Source organism: Trachypithecus francoisi, unplaced genomic scaffold (genome assembly GCF_009764315.1).
Source record: "Trachypithecus francoisi isolate TF-2019V2 unplaced genomic scaffold, Tfra_2.0 Lachesis_group5, whole genome shotgun sequence".
NCBI classification, from domain to species: domain Eukaryota; kingdom Metazoa; phylum Chordata; class Mammalia; order Primates; family Cercopithecidae; genus Trachypithecus; species Trachypithecus francoisi.
The window spans coordinates 141638873-141664715 of NW_022681470.1; the positions used below are offsets into that span (position 1 = coordinate 141638873).

The 25843-nt window shown below is 50.7% G+C and overlaps 2 protein-coding genes across 9 annotated transcripts in view; one reads left to right on the top strand and one right to left on the bottom strand.

Annotated features, from left to right (window-relative positions):
- Nucleotides 1-1132, top strand: part of FBN3 (fibrillin 3) — an 89701-nt gene extending 88569 nt beyond the window's left edge. For both annotated transcript variants that reach the window (XM_033197579.1, XM_033197580.1), the window contains exon 64: nucleotides 280-1132. In XM_033197579.1, coding sequence (XP_033053470.1) covers nucleotides 280-621 — 342 coding nt within the window. In that variant the 3' untranslated portion in view covers nucleotides 622-1132. The remainder of the gene's footprint in view (nucleotides 1-279) is intronic.
- Nucleotides 1133-4129: 2997 nt separating this feature from the next.
- Nucleotides 4130-25843, bottom strand: part of CCL25 (C-C motif chemokine ligand 25) — a 52415-nt gene continuing 30701 nt past the window's right edge. For 2 of the 7 annotated variants that reach the window (XM_033195452.1, XM_033195451.1), the window contains 6 exons: nucleotides 13355-13413; nucleotides 13061-13162; nucleotides 10158-10275; nucleotides 9928-10061; nucleotides 8186-8305; nucleotides 4130-4582 (listed from right to left, as the gene is read on the bottom strand). In XM_033195452.1, coding sequence (XP_033051343.1) covers nucleotides 4575-4582; nucleotides 8186-8305; nucleotides 9928-10061; nucleotides 10158-10275; nucleotides 13061-13162; nucleotides 13355-13413 — 541 coding nt within the window. In that variant the 3' untranslated portion in view covers nucleotides 4130-4574. Of the gene's footprint in view, nucleotides 4583-8185; nucleotides 8306-9927; nucleotides 10062-10157; nucleotides 10276-13060; nucleotides 13192-13354; nucleotides 13420-25843 lie in introns of those variants that run through there. The other 5 variants (XM_033195450.1, XM_033195454.1, XM_033195456.1 and 2 more) reach the window with 4 other exon arrangements.

The window sequence follows — 25843 nt, forward strand, 5'->3', positions numbered from 1 at the left end:
CCATCTTTGTGTCTATGGGTAAGTAATTTTTAGCTCCCACTTATAACTGAGAACACGCCGTATTTGGTCTTCTGTTTCTCCATTAATTAGCTTAGGATAATGACCTCCAGCTGCATCCACATTGCTGCAAATGACATGATTTCATTCCTTTTTATGGCTCTTTCCTTCACTTTAGAGACTGGCCAAAATCTCCTCTTTGGCCACAATCCCAGGACCCCCTACCCACTCCACATCCGGATTATCGTGGGCTCTGACCACACACCTGGCCTTTCTTCCCAGGTGAGCCTGGCTACCCTTGACTCCGAGGCCCTGCTGACCTTGGGCCTGAACCTCTCACACCTGGGCTGGGCCAAGCGCATCCTGGAGCTCCGGCCGGCCCTGGAGGGTCTGGAGGGCCGGGTCCGCTACGTCATTGCCCGTGGAAACGAGCAAGGTCTCTTCCGCATGCATCACCTCCATGGCTTCAGCTCCCTGCAGCTGGGGCGCAGGCGGCCGAGGCCTGGAACCTACCAGCTGGAGGTGGTGAGCAACGTGGCAGGACCCTGGGGTGTCCAGCCAGAGGGGCAGCCAGGGCCACGGGGCCAGGCATTGAGGCTGAAGGTGCAGCTGCAATTGCTTTAGTTGGGAGGAGCCTCAATGGGCCCCAGCTGTCCAGAGAAGGGGGCTTCTGAAACTGGGAAGGACTGATCCCCAGCAGTGACAGCTGATCAGGTGGAACCCCGAAACTCAGGAAGAGTGAAATGCTACACGTCAACCTCAGGCGAGCCCAGCCTCTGCCCGGGCTTCTGTGCCAGCCCCGGGGGACCCCCAATTACTCAGTCTTTCCTGGAGACAAGAAGAAGCTGCAATGTGCACCCCCCGCCCCACAGCCAAGGTCAGGAAGAGGCCCTGTGGTGACCGTGTCTGGTCAATCTCAGGCTTTCACTTCTGTACTGCACTGTGGCTTGCCCTGGGGCGGGGGGGGTTGGCGGGACATGGCAGTGGGCAACTGGGGTGGGCGCAGGGCTTATCCCTCGGAGCAGAAGGGTGTGCAGGGGGCCCAGACCCCACAGTGACTTGCCGCATTTGCCCTCCATTTGGAGAATGCTTTTATTATCAAAGTGGAGACGATAATAAAGTTATTTTGGGTTAAGTCTGCCCGCCCATTGGCAAGTTCTTGAAGTAAGCAGATCCTGCCCTCGGGCTGGGCGAGGCAGATCTCATGCCTGGGGAAGCAGAAGGCCTTGTGGGCTCCCCAGACTGGTAATAACGACTCATGCTTCCTGATCATGTGCTGCATACCAGACACCATTCCAATTTTTTTTAATTTTTTCTGAGATAGGGTCTTGCTCTGTTGCCTAGGTTGGAGTGCAGTGGTGCGATCATGGCTCACTGTGGTCACCACTTCCCAGGCTCAAGCAATCCTCCCACCTCAGCCTCCCCCAAGTAGCCAGGAGGAAAGGTGCACGCCACCACAGCCAGCTAATTTTTTAAAATTTCTTTTTCTTTCTCTTTCTTTTTGAGACAGAGTCTCACCCTGTCACCCAGGCCGGACTACAGTGGCACAGTCTTGGCTCACTGCAACCTCCGCCTCCCGTGTTCAAATGATTCTCATGCCTCAGCCTCCCGAGTAGCTGGGACTACTGGTGTGTGCCACCATACCCAGCTAATTTGTGTATTTTTAGTAGAGACGGGGTTTCACCATGTTGTCCAGGCTGGTCTCAAACTCCTGAGCTCACGTGATCCGCCTGCTTCAGCCTCCCAAAGTGCTGGGATTACAGGCGTGAGCCACCACACCTGGCTTAAAATTTATTTTTCTTAGAGATGGGGGTGTCCCGGCTGGGTGCGGTGGCGTGGCTCACGCCTGTAATCCCAGCACTTTGGGAGGCCGAGGCAGGCAGATCACGAGGTCAGGAGATCGAGACCATCCTGGCTAACATGGTGAAACCCCGTCTCAACTAAAAATACAAAAAATTAATCGGGCGTGGTGGCGGGCACCTGTAGTCCCAGCTACTCGGGAGGCTGAGGCAGGAGAATGGTGTGAACCCGGGAGGCAGAGCTTGCAGTGAGCCAAGATCATGCCACTGCACTCCAGCCTGGGCGACAGAGCGAGACTCCGTCTCAAAAAGAAAAACAATAAAAACAAAGAGAGATGGGGGTGTCCCTATATTGCCCAGGCTTGTCTTGAGCTCCTGGGCTCAAGTGATCTTACCGCCTTGGCCTCCCAAAGTGCTGGAATTGCAGGCGTGAGTGTCTAAGTATTTTAGGATGATTGACTGCTTTGGTTGCCACTACAACCTCACGGAATAGATGCTATTACTATCCTCGTTCTACAGGGAAAACTGAGGCTTGGAGAAGTTAAACATCTTGGCCAAGGTCAGGCCAGGTTGAAAGTTGGGTGACCTGGCGGGGCGCGGTGGCTCACACCTGTAATCCCAACACTTTGGGAGGCTGAGGTGGGCAGATCACCTGAGGTCAGGAGTTTGAGACCAGCCTGGCGAACATGACGAAACCCTGCCTCTACTGAAAAAAAAAAAAAAAAGTCACGCGTGGTGGTGGGCACCTGTAATCCCAGCTACTCAGGAGGCTGAAGCAGGAGAATCGCTTGAACCTGGTAGGTGGAGGTTGCAGTGAGCCGAGATCATGCCACTGCACTCCAGCCTAGGCAACAGAGCAAGACTCCACTAAAGAAAAGAAAAAAGAGGAGGGAAGGGGAGGAAGTTGGGCAGCCAGGCGCAGTGGCTCATGCCTAAAACCCCAGTGCTTTGAGAGGCCGAGGTGGGTGGATCACTTGAGGTCAGGAGTTCAAGACCAGCCTGGCCAACTTGGTGAAACCCCCATCTCTACTAAAAATACAAAAATTAGCCAGGCGTGGTGGTACATGCCTGTAATACCAGTTACTCAGGAGACTGAGGCAGAAGAATCGCTTGAACCTGGGAAGTGGAGGTTGCAGTGAGCGGAGATTGTGCTGTTGCACTCCAGCCTGGGTGACACAGGGAGACTCTGTCTCAAAAAAAAAAAAAAAAAAAAAAGGTGGGCATGTTCCTGTGCCATCAGCCCCCACACTACCCTGCCTGGTTCCAGGGGGACTCCAGTTCAATGGCCAGGATACTCATTGTGTTAATAAATACACAGCATGTACTGTGTGCTGTACGTGTTACATATCACAGTGTATTTGGTCCCCAACAAAGCGCTATGAGGCAGGCGGTATTATCACCCCCATTTTCCAGAGGGGCAAAATTGAGGCCGAGAGAGCTTGTGGAACCTGTCTGGATCACCCACATAGTGCGCGGTGGAGCCTGAACACTGAACGTGACTCCATTTCTTCTGCAACTTCATCCCAGTCCCTGACCCCAAACCACCAGGGTGTCCCCTAAGAGATGATGTGCTTGGTTTTCCTTTTTTTTTGAAACAGACTTTTGCTCTGTCACCCTGGAGTGCAGTGGCGCGATCTCGGCTCACTGCAACCTCTGCCTCCCGGATTCAAACAGTTCTCCTGCCTCAGCCTCCCGAGTAGCTGGGATTACAGGCGCCCGCCACCACGCCTGGTTAATTTTTGCATTTTTAGTAGAGATGGGGTTTCACCATATTGGCCAGGCTGGCCTTGAACTCCTGACCTCAGGTGATCCACCCACCTCAGCCTCCCAAAGTCCTGGGATGACAGTTGTGAGCCACTGTGCCCAGCCAATGTGCATTGGTTTTCATCCAGATCATTCTCTGTTGTGATGGAAACTCAGGTTGCCAAGGACCAAAGACAGCATCATCAGGTGGTGACTCAGGCCTCCACCTGCAGAATTGTCACTAGCATCTGGCACCAGAGCTCTGCCCTTGGTCCAGTCCTGGCCTGCCTGACTTACCAGTGGCCTCCAGGCAGCCCATAAGAGCTTGCAGAGGGCTTCTGTGTCCATCAGCTGGATTCACCACAGCCCTGGAATCTAAGCAGAGCGAGCACAGTGACCCTTATTCTGCAGACAAGCTGAGAGGTACCAGAGAGTGACCAATCGTTTCAAGGTCACCAGCTGGGAAGTGCAATTTGCAGCCAGTGGCTACTGCTTGGCCCCTCGAGAGCTGTCTGTTAGGAGAGCTTGGAGTGGCAAAGATCGCATTGGCTTCACCCCAGGGTGGGGCAGCAGCAACTTGCACCTCATCATGAAACATAACAGGCAGGAATGACTCCATCACTGCCCGAGGTTTATTTAAAAGTTATAGAAAAGCATAACCTGGGAGGGGCATCCTTGAACTGACTAGAGTTTTGCAGGGACCCAGAGGGACACACTGGGATGGCCCAGGGTGGGCGGCAAGAAATAGCAAGTGAGAGAGGTATCCTAAGTCTTCTCTACAAGAGACACTGGCTACCCAGGGTTGACGCTGGTCCCTGGAGCAGCAAAAGGCTTAAAATCAGGTCAACTCTCTCTTTCCAGTTGCCAGAGGGACAGAAGGTGGTGGGGGTGGACAGGGAGGACCAACCCAGGTGCAGGGATTAAGACTTGACCCAAAAAACAGAGGCGTGGGGACAGCTGGGTCTGTAGGGCAATGGTTTTAGTGGAGAAAGATCTGGTCCCTCCTGTGCCAATGGATTCCAGAAATGAGTCGGCTCACAGTCCTGCAGAAACAATTAGGCCGAAGTGAAAATGATGGCTGTGAAATAATAGTAACTATATGCATTGGTCTCTACCTCCAGTCCCTAGCACACAGCTCCTAAAACCTTATGAGTTTCTGAGTAATAGGAGTGCTAGAATCTTTTGTGCTGATTTTTTTTTTTTTTTTTTTTTTTTTTTTTGAGAAGAGTCTCGCTCTGTTGCCAGGCTGGAGTACAGTGGTGCAATCTCGGCTCACTGCAACCTCCGCCTCCCGGGTTCAAGTGATGCTCCTGCCTCAGCCTCCCAAGTAGCTGCAACTACAGGTGCCCGCCACCATGCCCAGCCAATTTTTGTATTTTTAGTAGAGACGGGGTTTCACCATGTTAGCCAGGATGGTCTTGATCTCTTGACCTCGTGATCTGCCTGCCTCAGCCTCCCAAAGTGCTGGGATTACAGGCGTGAGCCACCGCACCCGGCCTTTTATGCTAATATTTGGTCTTTGAATTCTGTTTCTGACACAGAGCTCTGGATCCTTTGGAGTTTCCTGGGTAATGGGGACATCTTTTATTCTAATGAGGTGACTCTTGGTGGGCTTCTGGGTGGGGGCTGGTCACCAGCAAGACCAAGCTGTTGATTAGAAACCAGGAGCTTTCAGTCCCATTCTCCAGGAAGGGGAAGAAGGTTGGAAATGGAGTTAATCATCCTTCACTCCTATGTGATGAAGCCTCTAAAGAAACCCCTGGTTGGCCGGGCACAGTGGCTCATGCCTGTCATCCCAGAACTTTGGGAGGCCAAGGCAGGCAGATCACAAGGTCAGGAGTTTGAGACCAGCCTGGCCACCACAGTGAAACGCTGTCTCTACTAAAAATACAAAAAAAAAAAAAAAAAAATCCCTGGTGAAGGCCAGGCGCAGTGGCTCACGCCTATAATCCCAGCACTTTGGGCAGCTGAGGTGGGTGGATCACCTGAGGTCAGGAGTTAAAGACCAGCCTGCCCAACATGACAAAACCCCATCTCTACTAAAAATACAAAAATTAGTCGGCCATGGTGGCGCATGCCTATAATCCCAGCTACTCAGGAGGCTGAGATAGGAGAATCACCTGAACCCTGGAGGCGGAGGTTACAGTGAGCTATGATTGCGCCACTGCACTCCAACCTGGGCAACAGAGTAAGACTCCGTCTTAAAAAAAAAAAAAAAAATTGGGCCGGGTGTGGTGGCTCATACCTGTAATCCCAGCACTTTGGGCAGCTGAGGTGAGTGGATCACCTGAGGTCAGGAGATTGAGACCATCGTGGCTAACATGGTTAAAACCTGGTCTCTACTAAAAATAAAAAAAATTAGCCAGGCGTAGTGGCATGCACCTGTAGTCCCAGCTACTTGGGAGGCTGAGGTAGAAGAATCGCTTGAACCCGGTAGGCGGAGGTTGCAGTGAGCTGAGATCATGCCACTGCACTCCAGCCTGGGCAACAGAGTGAGATTCCATCTCAAAAAAAAAAAAAAAAAAAAAATCCCTGGTAAGCTGAGGGTACTGGCCTGTAGTCCCAACTACTCGGGAGGCTGAGACCGTGAGCTATGTGGTCCAAGCTACTCAGTGAGGCAGTGAGCTATGACTGTACCACTGCACTTCAGCCTGGCAGAGAGAATGAGACCTCATCTCTAAAAAAAAAAAAGCCTGGGAGGCCGAGACGGGCAGATCACGAGGTCAGGAGATCGAGACCATCCTGGCTAACACGGTGAAACCCCGTCTCTACTAAAAACAAAAAAAATGCAAAAAACTAGCTGGGCAAGGTGGCGGGCGCCTGTAGTCCCAACTACACGGGAGGCTGAGGCAGGAGAATGGCGTAAACCTGGGAGGCGGAGTTTGCAGTGAGCTGAGATCCGGCCACTGTACTCTAGCCCGGGCGACAGAGCAAGACTCCGTCTCAAAAAAAAAAAAAAAAAAAAAGACTGAACTATGGGGTTCAGGGTCTTGTGAGCACATCCACGTGCATGGGATGGGTGGTGTACCCCAACTCCATGGGGACAGAAGCTCCTGCATTTGAGTTCTTCCAGTCTTTGCCTACCTAAGCATCTCTTCCATCTGGCTTATTCATCCCTATCCTTTGTAATATCTTTTTTTTTTTTTTTTTGAGACGGGTCTCATTTTGTCTCGCAGGCTGAAGTTCCAGTGGTATGATCATAGCTCACTGCAACCTCTACCTCCTACACTCAAGTGACCCTCTCACCTCAGCCTCCCAAGCAGCTGGAGCTACAGGTACATGCCATCACAACTAGCTAATTAAAAAAATTTTTTTTTTCTTGAGACAGGGTCCTGCTATGTTTCCCAGGCTGGTCTCGAACTCCTCGGCTCAACTGATCCTTCTGCCTCAGCCTTTCAGAGTGCTAGGATTACAGGCGTGAACCACCATGCTCAGCCCCTTTGTAATCTTTTACAATAAAATGGTAAACATAAGTAGAGCGTTTCCCTGAGCCTGTGAGCTATTCTAGCAAATGATCCAACCAGAGGTGCAAGCCCTGACTTACAGCCGATCAGTCAGAAATACAGGTGACAACTTGCTACTTGCAATCAGCATCTGAAATGGGGGCAGTCTTGTGGGACTGAGTCCTTAACCTGTGGGTTTTGTCACTACCTCCAGATAGACAATGTCAGCTGGACTCAGTGGCTCATGCCTGCAATCCCAGCACTTTGGGAGGCCGAGGTGGGAGAATTGCTTGAAGCCAGAAATTCAAGACCAGCCTAAGCAACATGATGAAACCCCATCTCTACTAAATATATGAAAATTAGCCAGGCATGGTGATGCACGGCCAGTAATCCCAGCTACTTGGGTGGCTGAGGCACAAGAATTGCCTGAACCCTGGAGGCAGAGGTTGCAGTGAGCTGAGATGGCACCACTGCACTCCAGCCTCAGCAACAGAGTGAGAGCCTGTCATAAAATACATGTTTTTGTATATATATTTTTATATATTATATATTTATATATTGTTATACATTATATATTTACATATATTTATATATAATATATATTTATATTATTATATATTTATTATATATCATATTTTATATAATTATATAATTTATGTAATATAATAATTATATTATATATATTAATTATAATTAAATATATTAATTGTATATTTATATAATATATAATATGTATTATGTTATATATTACATTATATATCATATCTCATATATCTCATATATCATGTCCATAATATATAATATATAATATAATAAATATATAATGTAATTTATTTTATTATATATTTATAGTTTATATATAAATTTATATATATATTATATAGAGAGAGACAATGTCAGAATTCAATAGAATTACAGCACACCCACCTGGTTCCTGCTGGGGAATTGTTGGGTTTGGGGGCCCCTGGAGCTCTTGGGCCACTTCCCTGGGGCTTCACGTTCGCACTTTAGTGTCTTTGGGCTGGGTCATGGCAGTGGATAGCCACCGAGGACCCTCCCCTGTGAACGTACAGCGCTGACCACACAACCACCCCTCTTTGGTCCTGGAGGTGAATCTCCTGTCCCAGCGTGAGCCAATCATGAGCCCTCAACCCTCAGGAAAGGTGATGGATGGGAGACAGTCACATGACCAAGAGTCCTTACCTGAATTAGCTGATGTCAGGAGGGAGGCATTCCTCTTGCTGCTGCTGGTGGGATTGCTAAACTTAGACGATGGTAGTTTGGAGTTTGCAGAACTCAACTTCTTTACAGCATGAGGGCCTGCTGGAGAAATGGAGAGAGAAATAAGCAAGAGCTCTGCCATCATCCTTTGAGCTCCTGGATCCAGCTGAGCCTGAAGCTGTTGACTGGTTATTTAAGCCAGTGAGTCTCCCATGTACTTGAGCTTTCCATCTGCACCAATGGAAAGTGTCCTGATTAAAAGAGCTGGACTGGCTGGGTGCAGTGACTCATGCCTATAGTCCCAGCACTTTGGGACGCCAAGGCAGGTGGATTGCTTGAGTCCAGGGGTTCAAGTCCAGCTTGGGCAACATGGCACAACCTGTCTCTGCAAAATGAAAATAAAAAATTACCGAGGTAGGCCGGGCGCGGTGGCTCAAGCCTGTAATCCCAGCACTTTGGGAGGCCGAGACGGGCGGATCACGAGGTCAGGAGATCGAGACCATCCTGGCTAATACGGTGAAACCCTGTCTCTACTTAAAAAAATACAAAAAACTAGCCGGGCGACGAGGCGGGCGCCTGTAGTCCCAGCTACTCAGGAGCTGAGGCAGGAGAATGGCATAAACCCGGGAGGCGGAGCTTGCAGTGAGCTGAGATCCGGCCACTGCACTCCAGCCTGGGCGACAGAGTGAGACTCCGTCTCAAAAAAAAAAAAAAAAAAAAAAAAAATTACCGAGGCATGGTGGTGTGTGCCTGTCATCCCAGCTACTTGGGAGGCTGAGGTGGGAGGATTGCTTGAGCCCAGGAACACAAGGCTGCAGTGAGCTGTGATTGTGCCACTGCACTCCAGCCTGGATGACAAGAGTAAAACCCTGTCTCAAAATAATAATAATAATAACAATAACAATGAGCTGCAGCCGGGCATGATGGTTCATGCCTATAATCCCAGTACTTTGGGAGGCCAAGGCGGGCAGATCATCTGAGGTCAGGAGTTCGAGACCAGCCTGGCCAACATGGTGAAATCCCGTCTCTACTAAAAATACAAAAATTAGCCAGGCATGGTGGCATAAGCCTGTGCTCCTGCTACTCATGAGGCTGAGGCAGGAGAATCGCTTGAATTTGGGAGGCAGAGGCTGCAGTGAGCCGAGATTGCGCCACTGCACTCCAGCCTGGGTGATAGAGCAAGACTCCATCTCAAAAAATAAAATAATAATAATAATGAGCTGGATTAGTGGAGCATGCCTGTAGTCCCGGCTACTCAGGAGGCTGAGGTAGGAGGATTGCTTGAGCCTGGGAGGTCAAGGCTGCAGTGAGCTGTGATGGCACCACTGCACTCCAACCTGGGTGACACAGACTCTGTCTCAAAATAATAATAATAAAAGAGCTGGGCTGGTGGCACACACCTGTAATCCCACCTACTTTGGGAGGCTGAAGTGAGAGGATTGCTTGAGCCCATGAGTTCGAGGCTGCAGTGAGCTATGATCATGCTACTGCACTCCAGCCTGGGCAACAGAGCAAGACCCCATCTCCAAAAACAAAAACTGAAAAATGACTCAATAAGTTGGTCATTCACTTGGTGCCCCACTCACCAGCAACTGGCTTTGTGTGGGGTTCAGGCAGGTGTCAGTATTCTGGTCTCCAATTCCCTCCCTCGGGGTCTGAGCCACACATGGGCGTGCAGGCAGGGAGGGCGGGCTCCCTAGATGCCCAGTGGGGTTCTCGCCCACCTTGGAAGGTCTGCGTGTTGTGGCGGAACTTTGCAAAAATCTTATTGCGAGCATCCAGGAGCTTCATGGCTCTCTGCACCTCCTTGTTCTTGGGGTTCCCACACACCTTCCTGTGTCTCTTGGGGAGGTAGAATCTGTGGTGAGCAGAGGGGGGTGCCCAGGTTAGGGTGTAGGCTGGGAGCAAGGCTGTGTGTGCACCTCACCCTGCCAGCCCCCACGGCCCTACTCACATTGCAGCAGGCAGATTGCAGCTCCCGCTCACCTCCTGGAGCCGGTAAGCCCAGGCGTGCCGGAGCACAGCCCACCCAATGGGGTAGTGGTAGGCCAGGCAGCAGTCCTCAAAGACACCTGCAACCACACAGCCACCCAGACACTCACAGCCTTGACTGTGAACTTGGCAGGGCCAGCCACAGACAAGAGCACCTGTCTGCATACCTGTCTGCTCATACCACAACCCTTCCAGGCCCACCAGAGGCTGAGGAACAGCCTTAGGCTGGGAAGGGTGTGGAACCAGCAAATGAACGGACCAAGGCGACCTCTACTCCTGCTCTGGAGAAAAGGGTGACTCAGAGTGCAGGTGCACCCTGAGGAGGGGCCAACACCACCTCCCCAGCCAAGTTCTACCCTCCTACAAATGAGCTGATTGGAGGCTCAGCATGGTGGCTCATGCCTATAAACCCAGCACACTGGGAGGCCGAGGTGGGCAGATTGCTTGAGGTCAGCAGTTCAAGACCAACCTGGAAAACATGGTGAAACCCCGTCTCTACTAAAAATACAAAAATTGGCCAGGCGCGGTGGCTCACGCCTGTAATCTTAGCACTTTGGGAGGCCAAGGCGGGTGGATCACCTGAGGTCAGGAGTTCGAGACCAGCCCGGCCAACATGGTGAAACCCCGTCTCTAATAAAAAATACAAAAATTAGCTGGGCATGGTGGTGGGCGCCTTTTTTTTTTTTTTCCGGAGTCTCACTCTGTCACCCAGGCTGGAGTGCAGTGGCGCCATCTCAGCTCACTGCAACCTCCGCCTCCTGGGTTCAAGCAATTCTCCTGCCTCAGCCTCCTGAGTAGCTGGGATTATAGGCGCCCGCCACCACGACCAGCTAATTTTTGTATTTTTAGTAGAGACGGAGTTTCACCATGTTGACCAGTATGGTCTTGATCTCTTGACCTGGTGATCCACACACCTTGGCCTCTCAAAGTGCTGGGATTACAGGCATGAGCCACTGTGCCCTGCTGATGGTGGGGGCTTTTAATCCCAGCTACTCCAGAGGCTGAGGCAGGAGAATTGCTTGGACCCAGGAGGTGGAGATTGCAGTGAGCCGAGTTCGCGCCGTGGCACTCCAGCCTGGGCAACAATAGCAAAACTCCATCTCAATAAAACAAAACAAAACAACCAAACAAACAAAAAAATTGTGTTAATACAAAGTAAAGAGCTCTCAGTAAATGCCAATTGTTTAGACCAGCAGAGATGAAACCTACAGATGAATTAGACCTAGTGTTGTCTTCAGGGAGCTGCAGGGAAATTGATCTCTGCAGAGAGGAGGAAGCATAGGCACTGTGGGGGGTGCCCAGAGGAGGAGGTGATGCTGCCAGAAAGTTCTGGGGGGATGAGCAGGTGGAATGAATGAGCCGAGGATGAGCTGATGAGATGGTGGTGGAAGCTGGGGCACAATTCTTTGCCCAAATGGCCTTTGGAGTTCTCTGCAATCCCACCTCTGCCAGAACTAACCTCCAGAGGTCAAGTCTGAGTCCTTACAGAGCCCAGCCCAGCAGGAGCAGGGAGAGGGAGGACTCAAGCCCTCCAGATGTCTCCCAACCTCGGCCTCTGAGGGCAAGGGGCAGTGCGTTCCGTTGGAACCTCGGGCTGCAGTGCCAGGCAGGTAGTTCCCAAGGCTGGGGGCCAGGATCAAAGGGCCGGGCTGGGCCCGGCTCTGATAGCAAAACAGACCACAGCCCAACCCCCTTCCCGGGCAAAGGCTAAGGACTTGGACCCATCAGACCCAGCCGAGGGCCAGGTGGGGCAGGTGGGGCCAGACAGGACAGGAGGGTGGAGCCCTGGGTCTGCCACGCAGCCAGGGACCCTGCTTTGGCCAGCTGCTGAAACTCAGAGGATGTAGGATCCAATGTCAGGGCTCCCGTGGGGACACCCCAGGCTCAGGAACTGTCCTTTGGCGACTGAAATCCTCAAGTGCCTGCTCTGTGGTAGGGAGTGGGGGAAGAAGGAAAGAGTTCCCTGTTAATAACAGGAACAGCTATTATTGCTGCCACCAGGCACCAGGACTAGTCTTTTGCAGGCATGAGCTCACTGGACCCTCAAGTCAGAGTCATGCAGTGTGAATTTTAGATTCCCACTTTACAGCTGAGGAAAGGGAAACTCCTAAAGGTTTAGGAAGCCGGGCGCAGTGGCTCATGCCTGTAATTCCAGCACTTTGGGAGGCTGAGGCGGGTGGATCACCTGAGATCAGGAGATCGAGACTACTCAGGCCAACATAGTGAAACCCCATCTCTACTAAAAATACAAAAATTAGCCAGGCATGGTAGCACATGCCTGTAGTCCCAGCTACTTGGGAGATTGAGGCAGAAGAATTGCTTGAACACAGGAGGCAGAGGTTGCAGGGAGCCAAGATCGCACCACTGCACTCCAGCCAGGGCGACAGAGTGAGACTCTGTCTCAAAAAAAACAAAACAAAACAAAACAAAACACAAAAAAAAGGTTTAGGAGCAACTAACTCTCAGCTGGACTGCATGGAGGGACCAGGATGGGAATCCACTCCCGTCAGTCTCCAGGGTCCTGATCTCCAGCCCCACCCCTGGCTTGGCAGGATTAGGGTTCTACAATATATCACTGGCAGTAACTGGCTTCGCCCACAGCTGGAAGCCACTATCTGCTCCCTCATGTCTTTAGGAGTCTTGCAAAGGACTCCATGGGGCTCTTGAAGAAGGAACTGGGGACACTCCGTCTCCCCAACCCCATCCCAGGAGCTACCCAAACGCCAGGAGTTCCGCATGTCAGGAGCAGGAGAATTCAGTGGAGATGGGGTTGGGGAGACTTCTGGAAGAGATAAGAGACAAAAGGGGTGGGGTGGGGGCACGGGGAAATGGGCACTTGGGGGTAGGCATTGCCGAACACAGTACCTTGGGTGTGGACAGTGGGGGCCCAGGCTCCCAGGAAGCCGGCCACCAGGCAAGCCAGGAGCCACAGGTTCATGCTGCGGGTGGGTCCTCCTCCCTGGGCACCTGGACAAATAACAGGGCCACCTGGGGTCCTGGAGGGAAGTGGAGAGGACTGAGGAAGAGGGAGTGGGTACTGGGAACACCCCATCTTAAGCGCCAGGCATATGGCAAGGGAAGGAGGTTGCATAAAATGGGAACAAGTTGTGCTGGAGGGACAAGCTGGTCATCTGAGTCATGTTCAAGGAAAAAACTCACCGATATCCACTGGGTCAAGGGAGCTGATGCCCGCTAGGCTGTATGCCAAGCTCTTCCATCTGCAGGACCAACACGCTGAGCTTCAGTCTTTATAGACAGAGCCCCACCCAGCCACCCCTGCCTGCCCTCCTCCCTTCCTCCTCCTCCACACCTGCACTCTCAGCCTCTGGAATTCTCCCTCCTCTACAGCAAGCTCCGACCTTGACTTACAAGCCCCCTTGCCTCCCCACTCCCCATCCCAGGCTTGCCAGCCAGCACCCCTACTGTCTCCAGAAAGGGCCCTTTTTCCCGTTTCCCTCACCTGCACACACCTGGTGGATGCTGGCTGCCTGCAAACAAGGCTCAGATCGCCTTGAGCCCCCAAAGCAAGGCCTTACCTTCACGCTTTCCCCACCCTCAAGCTAGCTGTTCCCTGGTGGGTCCCTGACTTTCCCTCTCCTTCCACACCAGAGTTAGGTAACTTAGCATGTCACAGAAATCCTCTGGTTGTGACCACAGGCAAATCCATAGAAACAGAAAGTAAATTATCGGTGGCCATAGGATGGGGGAAGGGGAGAATGAAGGAGTGACTTCAAAAGGGTATGAGTTTCGGAACAAAAAAGTTCTGAAATTAGATGAGAGTGATGGTTACATAACTCTATGAATATAGTCAACACGGCACAAGGGTGCACTTCCCACTGGTGAACAATCCTAACAAGAAATGAACTTTCTAGGCCAGGCATGGTGGCTCAGGTCTGTAATCCCAACACTTTGGGAGGCCAAGGCCAGAGGATCGCTTGAGCCCAGGAGCTCAGGACCAGCCCCGGCAACAGAGAGAGACCTGCGTCATTATAAAAAAATTTAAAAAAATTAACCCGACGTGGTAGTGCATACCTGTAGTCCCAGCTACTGGGTAGGCTGAGGTGGGAGGATTGCTTGAGCCCAGGAGGTTGAGGCTGCAGTGAGCCGTGATCATGCCACTGCACTCCAGCCTGGGCAACAGAGCAAGATCTCAAAAAATGAAAAAAACAGCAGCCGGGCACAGTGGCTCACACCTGTAATCTCAGCACTTTGGGAGGCCAAAGCAGGTGGATCCCCTGAGGTGAGGAGTTTGAGACCAGCCTGGCCAACATGGCAAAACCCCATCTCTACTAAAATTACAAAAATTACCGGAGCGTGGTGGTGGACACCTGTAATTCCAGCTACTCAGGAGGCTGAGGCAGGAGAATCGCTTGAACCCGGGAGGCGGAGGTTGCAGTGAGCCGAGATTGCACCACTGCATTCCAGCCTGGGCAACAAGAGTGAAACTGTCTCAAAAAAAAAAAAAAAAAAAAAGAACAAAGAAAAAGTGGAAGAAATGTTTTGTTTTTGGAAGAAAAGCCAGGAGCCCCGGGTAGCCATGCCCTCAGGAAGCAAAGCAACATTCACCGAGAAGGCATGTCTTCTTTCCCTGGGTCAGCAAGACCCACCCAGGACACAGGGACTAGGGGAGACACCAGGTGAAGATTAGGGAGGGCGAAAGGAGCGCTGCAGAGGCCGCAGAGCTGATTGCTTCAAACTTTTTATCGCCTGCGTCCATAGCTACATCTGACCTCTGTGGGTATTTATCACACCTTGAACTGCTTTCTCATTTCTCCCCTTCCACTGGGAGCCCAGAGGCGGCGGCCCCTAGCCTACTTCCCTGTCCCAAACTACATGGCCGGGTGGGTGGGGCTTAGAGTGGGTGTGGCTTCTAGCCAGGGACGTGACTAGATAAATGACACCTAGAGCCCAGGGGCAGGGCTGGGTGGGCGTGGTTTATGGCTATGGGCGGGGCTTGCTATATAGCTCAGAATGAGGGGCAGGGCAGAGTGAGTGGGATTTAAAACAGTGGGCGGAGCCTGACATATGGCACTTATGGCAAGGGGCCGGGCTTTGTAGGAGGGGCTTAGACTGGGGCGGGGCCTGCACGGTCAGCCCCGCCCCACCAGAGCAGCTACGACGCGCCGGGGGCAGGTCCTCTCACCCGTCCCGTTGCTGCGGCCGGAGGCAGCCCCCGGCCCCGGGCGCTGCTCCAGTTCCTCCGCCTCTTGCTCTGGGTGGGTGAGGCTGGACCAGGACGCTGCTCCGCGTGGCTGCGAGCGTGGGGAAGCGGCGTGGCGGGCCGGGCCAGCCTCCGCTACGGCCCACTGCCCCCTACCTGCCCAGCCCGCGGGCAGCGGCCAAGACGGTGTTACCCAGGCTTGGGGGAGGTCCCCTACGTGTGAGTCTCCCTCCCTGCCTCACCCCTCACCGTTTGTCCCACTGGCAGCCTTCACGGGGCGAAGGGGTTCCCAGCAAGGGGGCCCTCCATGGGCCAGCATGCAAGGTGCACTGGGGTGGGCGCTCTGGGGACCCGGGACCCAGGGGCTGGAGCAAGAGACGGGATGATCCGGGAGTCGAGGCCCCAAGTTAAAACCCGGAGTTCTGAGGACCACAATTACTGTGAATGAAGGCCAGACCTTCACATTCGGGGCTGGACTGGCCTCTTCCATTCCTGCAGCTGCTGGGGGCATTAAGAGTAATCCGCTATCGGCTGGGAGCAGTGCCTCACACCTGTAATCCCAGCACTTTGGGAGGCCAAGGCAGGCGGATCACCTCATGTCGGAGTTCGAGACCAGCCTGGCCAACATGGCAAAACCCCGTCTCTACTAAAAATGCAAAAACAAATTAGCTGGACATGGTGGTGTGCACCTGTAATCCCAGCTACTTGGGAGGCTGAGGCAGCAGAATCACTTGAACCCGGCAGGTGGAAGTTGCTGTGAGCCAAGATCTTGCCATTGTACTCCAGCCTAGGCAACAAGAGCTAAACTCCATCTCATTAAAAAAAATAAAAATAAAAGAGAAATCCGTTATCAGCAGGGGTCCTCTTCACCAGTGTGTGAAATCAGCACAGCTGGGGGAACAAGTGCCCCCCAACACCGACTTCTGTTCTGCATCTCTGATGATGGGAGCAGTTGAGGGTGGTCTCCATCCTGTAGCTCAGATAAATTCAGAGACTAATATCCCAGAGCCTGCAGGGTTGGGCGGGCAGGCAGATGTCTTTCTAGACAAGCCCAGTCGGTGGCAGTGGCCAGGTGGTGGGCAGGGGCGATGAGATGTTCTGGGAAGCCTGCATCAGCCACCACCATCTCTGCCCCACCCAGTGGCAGGCACCTCTAGTGGGATGTAGGATGTTCCTGGGTGCTCACCATTGGCCCAACTGTACAGAGGAGGAGACTGAGAGGCAGAGAAGCCAAGTTATTTACTTTTTTTGTTGGCCAGGAAAATCTAATTTTTATTTCTTAAATACTGGGAAGAAAAGAACAGTCCCCCAGTGGGGAAGCGCCACAGAGCAGATGCCTGGGAGGTCACTGACAAAGGCGTAGGGGCACTGGGAGAACTGGCAGAAGTGGCGTCCTCCTGTAGTCACTTTTGCATATCAGACCCCAGTTGCCTGCAGCTCTCCTGAACTCTGGTGCCTCCAGGTCCCTGATGAGACTCTTGGCTTCTGATGAGCCCCCACTGCCCTGCATGGTCACGAGTCTTGTAAGAGCCCCATCTGCCAGGCCTGGACTCTTGTTGTGCCCAGCTGCCTCCCTTTTTTTTTTTTTTTTTTTTTTTGAGACAGAGTCTTGCTCTGTTGCCCAGGCTGGAGTGCAGTGGCATGATCTTGGCTTAGCACAACCTCCACCTTCTGAGTTCAAGCGATTCTCCTGCCTCAGCCTCCCAAGTAGCTGGGACTACAGGCGCCCACCACCATGCCTGGCTAATTTTTGTATTTTTAGTAGAGACCATGTTTCACTGTGTTGCCCGGGCTGGTCTCGAACTCCTGACCTCAACTGACCTGCCTGCCTTGGCCTCCCAAAGTGTTGGGATTGCAGGCTTGAGCCACCATGCCCAGCCTCCAGTTACCTCTTTTTTAAGGAAATTTGGTTATTTGAAACATCTTTCTTCTTTTTTATGTAGGCATTCATGTATTGCTATAAACTTCCCTCTTAGAACCACTTTTGCTGCATTCATTGGTTTAGATATATTGTATGTCCATTTCAGTTTGTTTCATGTTTTTTGTTGTTGTTGTTTCTATTTTATTTTGTTTTGTTTTTAGAGACAGATCTCCCTCTATCACCCAGGCTGAGTGCAGGAGCATAATCATAGCTCACTGCAGCTTCCAACTCAAGTGTTCCTCCCACCTTAGCCTCCCAAATAACTGGGACTATAGGTGAGCATCACCATGCCTGGCTAATTATTTTTATTTTTTGTACAGATGGGGGGTGTCTCACTATGTTGCCCAGGCTGGTCTTGAACTCCTGGCCTCTGGTGATCCTCCTGCCTCAGGCACCAGAGTGTTGGGATTACAGGCATGAGCCACTGCACCCGGCCTCAAGATATTTTTTAATTTCCCTTTTAATTTCTTCTTTGACCCATTTGTTGTGTAGGAGAGTGTTGTTTAATTTTCTCACGTGTGAATTTTCCAGAATTCCTCCTATTAGTGATTTCTAGTTTCGTATCACTGTGGTCAGAAAAGAAAGATTGATATAATTGCAATCTTACTTTTTTTTTTTTGAGACGGAGTCTCACTCTGTCACCCAGGCTGGAGTGAAGTGGCGCAAACTAGGCTCACTGCAAGCTCCGCCTCCTGGGTTCATACCATTCTCCTGCCTCAGCCTCCCGAGTAGCTGAGACTATAGGTGCCCACCACCACGCCCGGCTAGTTTTTTGTATTTTTAGTAGAGACGGGGTTTCACCGTGTTAGCCAGGATGGTCTCGATCTCCTGACCTTGTGATCTGCCTGCCTCGGCCTCCCAAAGTGCTGGGATTACAGGCGTGAGCCACCGCGCCCAGCAATCTTACATTTGTTTAGGCTTGCTTTGTGGTCTAACATGGTCTATCCTGGAGTGTGTCCCCTGTGCACTTGAGGAGAATGTGTTCCAGTGCTGTCAAATGGAATGTTCTACATAAGTCATTAGTTCCATTTGATCTACAGTGTATTTCAAATCCAGTGTTTCCTTACTGATTTTCTGCCTGGATCTGTTCATTGCTTTTTTTTTTTTTTTTTTTTCAGACAGAGTCTCAGTCTGTCACCCAGGCTGGAGTACAGTGATGTTGTTATGGCTCACTATAGCCTTGAACTCCTGGGCTCCAGCAATCCTCCCATCTCAGCCTTCCAAGTAGCTGAGACTACAGATATGCACCACCACACCCCACAAATATTTTTTTTTAATTTTGTGGAGATGGGGTCTTGCTATGTTGCCCAGGCTGGTGTTTGTTGTTGTTGTTGTTGTTGAAAGTGCAGTACAATTCCTGTATTGCAGTTCAGATCTATTCATATTTCCTTTATATATATTTCCTTTATATATTTAGGTGCTCTGATGTTGGGTGCATATATATATAATTGTTTTATCCTCTTGATGAACTGACCCCTTTTTCATTTTATAATGACCTTCTTCCTCTCATGTTAGTTTAGACTTAAAAACTATTTTATCTGATACAAGTATAGCTACCCCGATCTCTTTCGGTTTTCATTTTCAAAGAATTATCTTTTTGCCTCCCTTCACGTTCAGTCTGTGTGTGTCTTTAAACCAGCTGCCTCTTGCTTTGGTCCAGATGCATAGTGGTTGCCCAGCAACCGGAGGAGGAGGAGGAGGTGGCGGGGAAGGAGAGGAGGAGGAGGAGGAGGAAAGAAGGGTTTTTCCAGGATGTCTTGCAAGCTCTTGGCCTGATGTTCGAGAATTTGGTTAACTCTAACCCGAACCCTAAGTCCCTGATGTAGCTGACTCTGCTGGCTCCTGGAAAGTCAGTTCTGAGGGGATCCCCACCCCAAGCTAACCAGAGGCCTCTGTCTTCCAGGGGACAGCCATAGCAGTGGCCTGCGCAGGGGCCGTGGTTCTCCAGAGGGATTCAGACTACTGGTATTACCGAGCACATGACCTTGGCTTTCGTCCTTGCGCTTGTCCTGCCCGTGCAGAATGTGCGGGGGCCGGACAGCTGGGAAGAGTGACTGCCTGATCCTGGCCCTGCTGCCTGGGGCTGGAGGAGGGGTTGCATGGGAAAGAGAGGGTGGCAGGCCTTGGGGAGAGGGCCCCATAGGGTCCTGAGTCCCTCTTTGAATGTGCTGAGCTCCACTCACCCTTTCCACATCTGTGTTCTGAGTATCCCTTGTGTTCCAGTCACACACTGGGCACCAGGGTGACAGCAGTGAGCAAGCCGACATGTTGCAGCTATCAAAGATGATGGTGACTGGCTGGGTGTGGTGGCTCATGCCTATAATCCCAACACTTTGGGAGGCCGAGGCAAAAGGATCACTTGAGCCCAGGAGTTTGAAACCAGCCTGAGCAACATAGTAAGACCCCCATCTCTAAAAAAAAAAAAAAAAAAAATGTTTTTTTAAATAGCCAGGCAAGGTGGCCCCCATCTATAGTCCCAGTTACTCAGGAGACTGGGGTGGGAGGATTGCTTGATCTCAGGAGTTCAACGCTGCAGTGAGCTATGATTGTACCACTGCACTCTAGCCTGGGCAACAGAGTAAGAACTCATCTCCAAAAAAAAAAAAAAAAAAAAAAAAGATGATGTTGATGTCACTGACGCCTCATGGAACATCTATGTGGGACCATTTGTTATTCATTCAACAAACACTTATTGAGCACCGTCTATGTGCCCAGCACCAGGCTGGGTACTGGGGACAAGCAGTAAAGGAGTCAGTCCCAGGTGCTCAGTGCCTAGTAGCATTGCAGACAAGAGAAGCAGCAAGTAACGAAGCAAGACATTCAGATGTGACTTTCTGCTAACAAGGAAAAAGAAATTTAATTAAAAAAAATTGAAAAACAATTTTCAGATGAGGATCACTGTCACCAATGCTGGTGTGATTGGAAGAGATTAGGGATGGGTTGGACGCTTTTTTCTTTTTTTTTTTTTTTTTGAGACAGGCTCTTACTCTGTTACCCAGGCTGGAGTGCAGTGGTGTGATCTCAGCTCACTGCAACCTCCACCTCCTGGGCGCAAGTGATTCTCCCACTTCAGCCTCCTAAGTATTACAGGCATGTGCCACCACGCCCAGCTGGCGGATGCCTTTAAAGAGAGTGGCTTGAGGTAACAAGACCCTTCTTAGGTTAAAATTCATTCCCACTTTATAGAGAAAGAACAATCACCTGAGGCTGAGAGAGGTTACACTGCTTGACCAAGTAACTTGACTAAGTTGCTTGTCTCTAAATAAATTAATTAAGTAAATAAAAACAGGTGCCCAGTGATGCGTGGGGAGCTGGAGACAGAAGACAGATAATACCACTCTCCAGGTGGCCCTCACAGCTAACGGGGAAATTTTTTTTTTTTTTTCAAGATAATGTCTCTGTTTTGTTTTTGGTTTGGGTTTCGGTTTTTTTGTGTTTTGTTTTGTTTTTTGGTTTGTTTGTTTGTTTTTGTTTTTTGAGACTGAGTCTTGCTCTGTTGCCAAGGCTGGAGTGCAGTGGTGCGATCTTGGCTCACTGTAGCCTTCGCCTCCCAGGCTGAAGCAATTCTCCTGCCTCACCCTCCCCAGTAGCTGGGATTACAGGCATGCACCACCATGCCCGGCTAATTTTTGTGTTTTTAGTAGAGATGAGGTTTCACCATGTTGGCCAGGCTGGTCTCAAACTCCTGACCTCAATCGATCCGCCCACCTCGGCCTCCCAAAGTGCTGGGATTACAGGCATGAACCACTGTGCCTGGCGGAGAGAATGTTTCTGTTGCTCAGGCTGGAGTGCTGTGGTGTGATCAGGCTCTCCGCAATCTTGACCTCTGGATTCAAGCGATCACCCCGCCTCAGCCCCACAAGTATCTGGGATTACAGGCACACACCATCATGCCCAGCTAATTTTGTAACTTTTTGTAGAAACAGGGTTTCCCTATGTTGCCCAGGCTGGTCTTGAACTCCTGGGCTCAAGGGATCCTCCCACCTTGGCCTCCCAAAGTGCTGGGATTACAGGCCTGAGCCACCTCACTCAGACTTAGGCTGCCATGCCTCCTGATCAGTGTCCTGGAGGAACATCTGCATCAGGCTGTGCGGATGTGAAGGGCATCCCACCTGTCTCCAGGGGGACCTACAGCTGAATGGTGACCTGAAGGACAACCTGGTGTTAGTCAGAGACCAGCAGGGCAGAACGCTAGAGAGAACTGCCAAGTGCAGAATATCTGGGGCAGAAGGTATGGGGGTGGATAGCGGAAGATGAGGTAGGCGGGGAGAAGCTATTCAGGGCCTCACATGCCAAGCCCAGAAGGGTGACCTTCATCCAGAGGCCATGAGGGAGCTGCTGAAAAGATTTATTTATTTTTATTTATTTATTTATTTTTGAGACAGAGTCCTGCTCTGTGGCCCAGGCTGGAGTACAGTGGCGTGATCTTGGCTCACTGCAACCTCCGCCTCCTGGGTTCAAGTAATTCTCCTGCCTCAGCCTCCCGAGTAGCTGGGATTACAGATGCATGCCACCATGCAGAGCTAATTTTTGTATTTTTAGTAGAGATGGGGTTTCACCATGTTGGCCACGCTGGTGTCGAACTCCTGACCTCAGATGATCCGCCTGCCTCGGCCTCCCAAAGTACTGGGATTACAGGTGTAATCCAGGTGTAAGCCACTGCGCCCACCCTGAATAGATGTATTTAGCCATGGGAGGGTTATGGTCAAGTCTGCGTTTGAGCTCTGCCAAGGTCATCTGGAAGATGCCACAGAGGGTGAGGTGAGGGCAGGGAGATTCAACAGCCCAGGCATGGTAGGGCATGGTAGTGTGAACCTGCAGTCCCAGCTATTTGGGAGGCTGAGGCAAGAGGACTGCTTGAGCCTAGGAGTTCAAGGTAACAGTGGGCTATGATTGCACCATGGCACTCCAGCCTGGGAGACAGACTCTCCCTCTGAAAAAAATTTTAAAAGGGTTGGGCGCAGTGGCTCACACCTGTAATCCCAGCACGTTGGGAGGCCGAGGTGAGTGGATCACCTGAGGTCAGGAGTTTGAGACCAGCCTAGCCAACATGGTGAAACCCCGTCTCTACCAAAAATATAAAAATTAGCCAGGCATGGTGACAGGCGCCTGCAATCCCAGCTACTCGGGAGGCTGAGGCAGGAGAATCACTTGAATCCAGGAGGTGGAGGTTGCAGTGAGCCAAGATTGCGCCGCTGTACTGCAGCCTGGGTGACAGAGCAAGACTCAGTCTCAAAAAAATCAATAATTAATTAATTAAAAAGAAAAAAAAGACATGGGGCGCAGTGGCTCACACCTGTAATCCCAGCACTTTGGGAGGCTGAGGTGGGCGGATCACAAAGTCAGGAGATCGAGACCATCCTGGTTAACACGGTGAAACCCCGTCTCTACTAAAAATAAAAAAAAATAAAAAAAAATTAGCCAGGAGTGGTGGCGGGCGCCTGTAGTCCAGCTTCTCAGGAGTCTGAGACAGGAGAATGGCGTGAACCCGGGAGGCGGAGCTTGCAGTGAGCGGAGATGGCACCACTGCAGTCCAGCCTGGGCGACAGAGTGAGACCCTGTCTCAAAAAAAAAAAAAAAAATGCCTATGTATGGCTGCACGTGGTGGGTCACGCCTGTAATCCCAGGACTTTGGGAGGGCAAGGCGGGCAGATCATGAGGTCAGTAGTTCAAGGCCAGCCTGGCCAACATGGTGAAACCCCATCTCTACTAAAAATACAAAAAATTAGCTGGTGTGATGGTGCGCGCCTGTAATCCCAGCTACTCAGGAGGCTGAGGCAGGAGAATCGCTTGAACCCACGAGGCAGAGGTTTCAGTGAGCTGAGATTACACCATTGCACTCCAGCCTGGGCAACAGAGCAAGACTCTGTCTCAAGGGAAAGAAGAAAAAAAAAAGGCCTCTGTAGCAAATAATTATTCTTGCTGCACTGTATACAAATAATTAAGCCAAATATAATAAAGTAAACCAGTCCTACCATTATTTGTCTTTTAATAAAGATGGGAAACTGAAGAGTGAAAATTATGTTTCAAAAACTATAGCACACTGGCTGGGCGCGGTGGCTCATGCCTGTAATCCCAGCACTTTGGGAGGCCAGGGCAGGTGGATCACGAGGTTAGGAGATCGAGACCATCCTGGCCAACATGGTGAAACCCCATCTCTACTAAAAATACAAAAAATTAGCTGGGCGCAGTGGCGGGTGCCTGTAGTCCCAGCTACTCGGGAGGCTGAGGCAGAAGAATGGCGTGAATCCGGGAGGTGGAGCTTCCAGTGAGCCGAGATCGCGCCACTGCATTCCAGCCTGGGCTAAAGTGCAAGACTCCGTCTCAAAAAAACAAAAACAAAAACAAAAAACCATAGCGCACCTCGGGGGAGGGGGAAGGGATAGCATTAGGAGACATACCTAAGGTAAATGACGAGTTAATAGGTGCAACACACCAACATGGCATATGTATACATATGTAACAAACCTCCACGTTGTGCACATGTACCCTAGAACTTATAGTAAAAAAAAAAAAAAAAAAAAAAACAACTATAGCACACCTGTTGTTACATTCTAGTCTTGCCTAATTTTTTCAATTTTTCTTATTTTCTACAGTTTAAATTATATCTGTTACAGAAATCAACTCCTGGATACATTACACTCAAGTCAAAGCCTGAAAAGTGGAGAAAGCAACCCCTAACAGCCCAGAAAAATGTCCTATCATAGCCGGGTGCGGTGGCTCAAGCCTGTAATCCCAGCACTTTGGGAGGCCGAGACGGGCCGATCACGAGGTCAGGAGATCGAGACCATCCTGGCTAACCTGGTGAAACCCCGTCTCTACTAAAAAAAAAATACAAAAAACTAGCCCGGCGAGGTGGCGGGTGCCTGTAGTCCCAGCTACTCGGGAGGCTGAGGCAGGAGAATGGCGTGAACCCGGGAGGCGGAGCTTGCAGTGAGCTGAGATCCGGCCACTGCACTCCAGCCCGGGCGACAGAGCAAGACTCTGTCTCAAAAAAAAAAAAAAAAAAAAGTCCTATCAATGTAAAGAAAATAAGAAATCTTAATCTGAAAATCATAAAAGATAAGTGGCGGGCAAAGTGGTTCACGCCTGTAATCCGGGCACTTTGGGAGGCCGAGGTGGGTGGATCACCTGAGGTCAGGAGTTTGAGACCAGCCAACAAGGAGAGAAACCCTGTTGCTACTGAAAATGCAAAAAGTAGCCAGGTGTGGCGGCAGGCACCTGTAATCCCAACTACTAGGGAGGCTGAGACAGGAGGTTACAGTGAGCTGAGATCACGCCACTGCACTCCAGCTTGAGCCATGGAGCAAGACTCCGTCTCAAAAAAAACAAAAAGATAAGTAACTAAGTGAAAATTACTCACCTTAGTCTCACCCCTACCTCACCAAATACTTTTTGTCACTTCTATATCTCCTTTGAAACCAAGTATTAAAACCTTTTTTAATGAAAATTATTTACTACACCACCCTCTGGGAATTGCTTTATCTACCATTTGCAGTAGAACTATATACTATAACATCCCCAGGGTGGAATATCAGACAGAGAATCTCAATTACTGTAGCATTTGGCCTAGTTATTTTCCTCATATCAGGAATAACAGTTGCTAACAAAAAAATAACACAGGGGTCTTCCCAAACACGCGCCTCTGCCTGTCATTGGGAAAAAAATGTTGCTTCTGTCTCAACCAATCGGACCTAATAAGAAACGCTGCTGAAGGCTGGGCGCGGTGGCTCATGCCCGTAATCCCAACACTTTGGGAGGCTGAGGCAATCAGGAGATCGAGACCATCCTGGCTAACAGGGTGAAATCCCGTCTCTGCTAAAAATACAAAAAAATTAGCCAGGCGTGGTGATGTGTGCCTGTAGTCCCAGCTACTCTGGAGGCTGAGGCAGGGGAATCGCTTGAGCCTAGGAGGCGGAGGTTACAGTGAGCCGAGATTGCACCACTGCACTCCAGCCTGGGCGACAGAGCAAGACTCCGTATCAAAAAGAAAGAAAGAAAAGAAAAAGAAACGCTGCTGAAAAGTCTAGGACTAATGGTTTTACCCTGCCTAATTAACCTTTTTTAAAAGTTTTTAACCGACAGAATCACGGCCATTTTGCAGACAAGTACCCAAAAACATCTACACACAATGTTGCTCCTGCAGTCAATCCAAGACCAGAAAACTCTCCGCGCCTCCCCCGACCCCCGACGTCAGCAGGAAGTAGCCAGAAAGAACACGTCGCCCCTTGTCCTTTTACAACTATACGGTCTGGAATGACAAAGCAGGAGCACCGTCGGACAAAGCCCGCCAGTTTCAGTTCCAGCTCCCTCTCTAGTCTCTTGCATTTCAAGGAAATCACTTATCTTCCAACCCACAAGCAGCCAGAAAGAGCAGATAATAAAACACAGATAAGACAGCTCAGGCACAGAGGGAAATAGGGGGAAAGTCTCTTGGGTAACTGCCAAATTTCACCCTCATACAATGGGCCCCAGTAAAACAGTGGGGCCTTAATAAGCACATTCCTTTCCCTTCAGGTGCGCTGAAATAGGGAAGCTAAAGGCTGACTTTAGCGGAGGAGAGGAG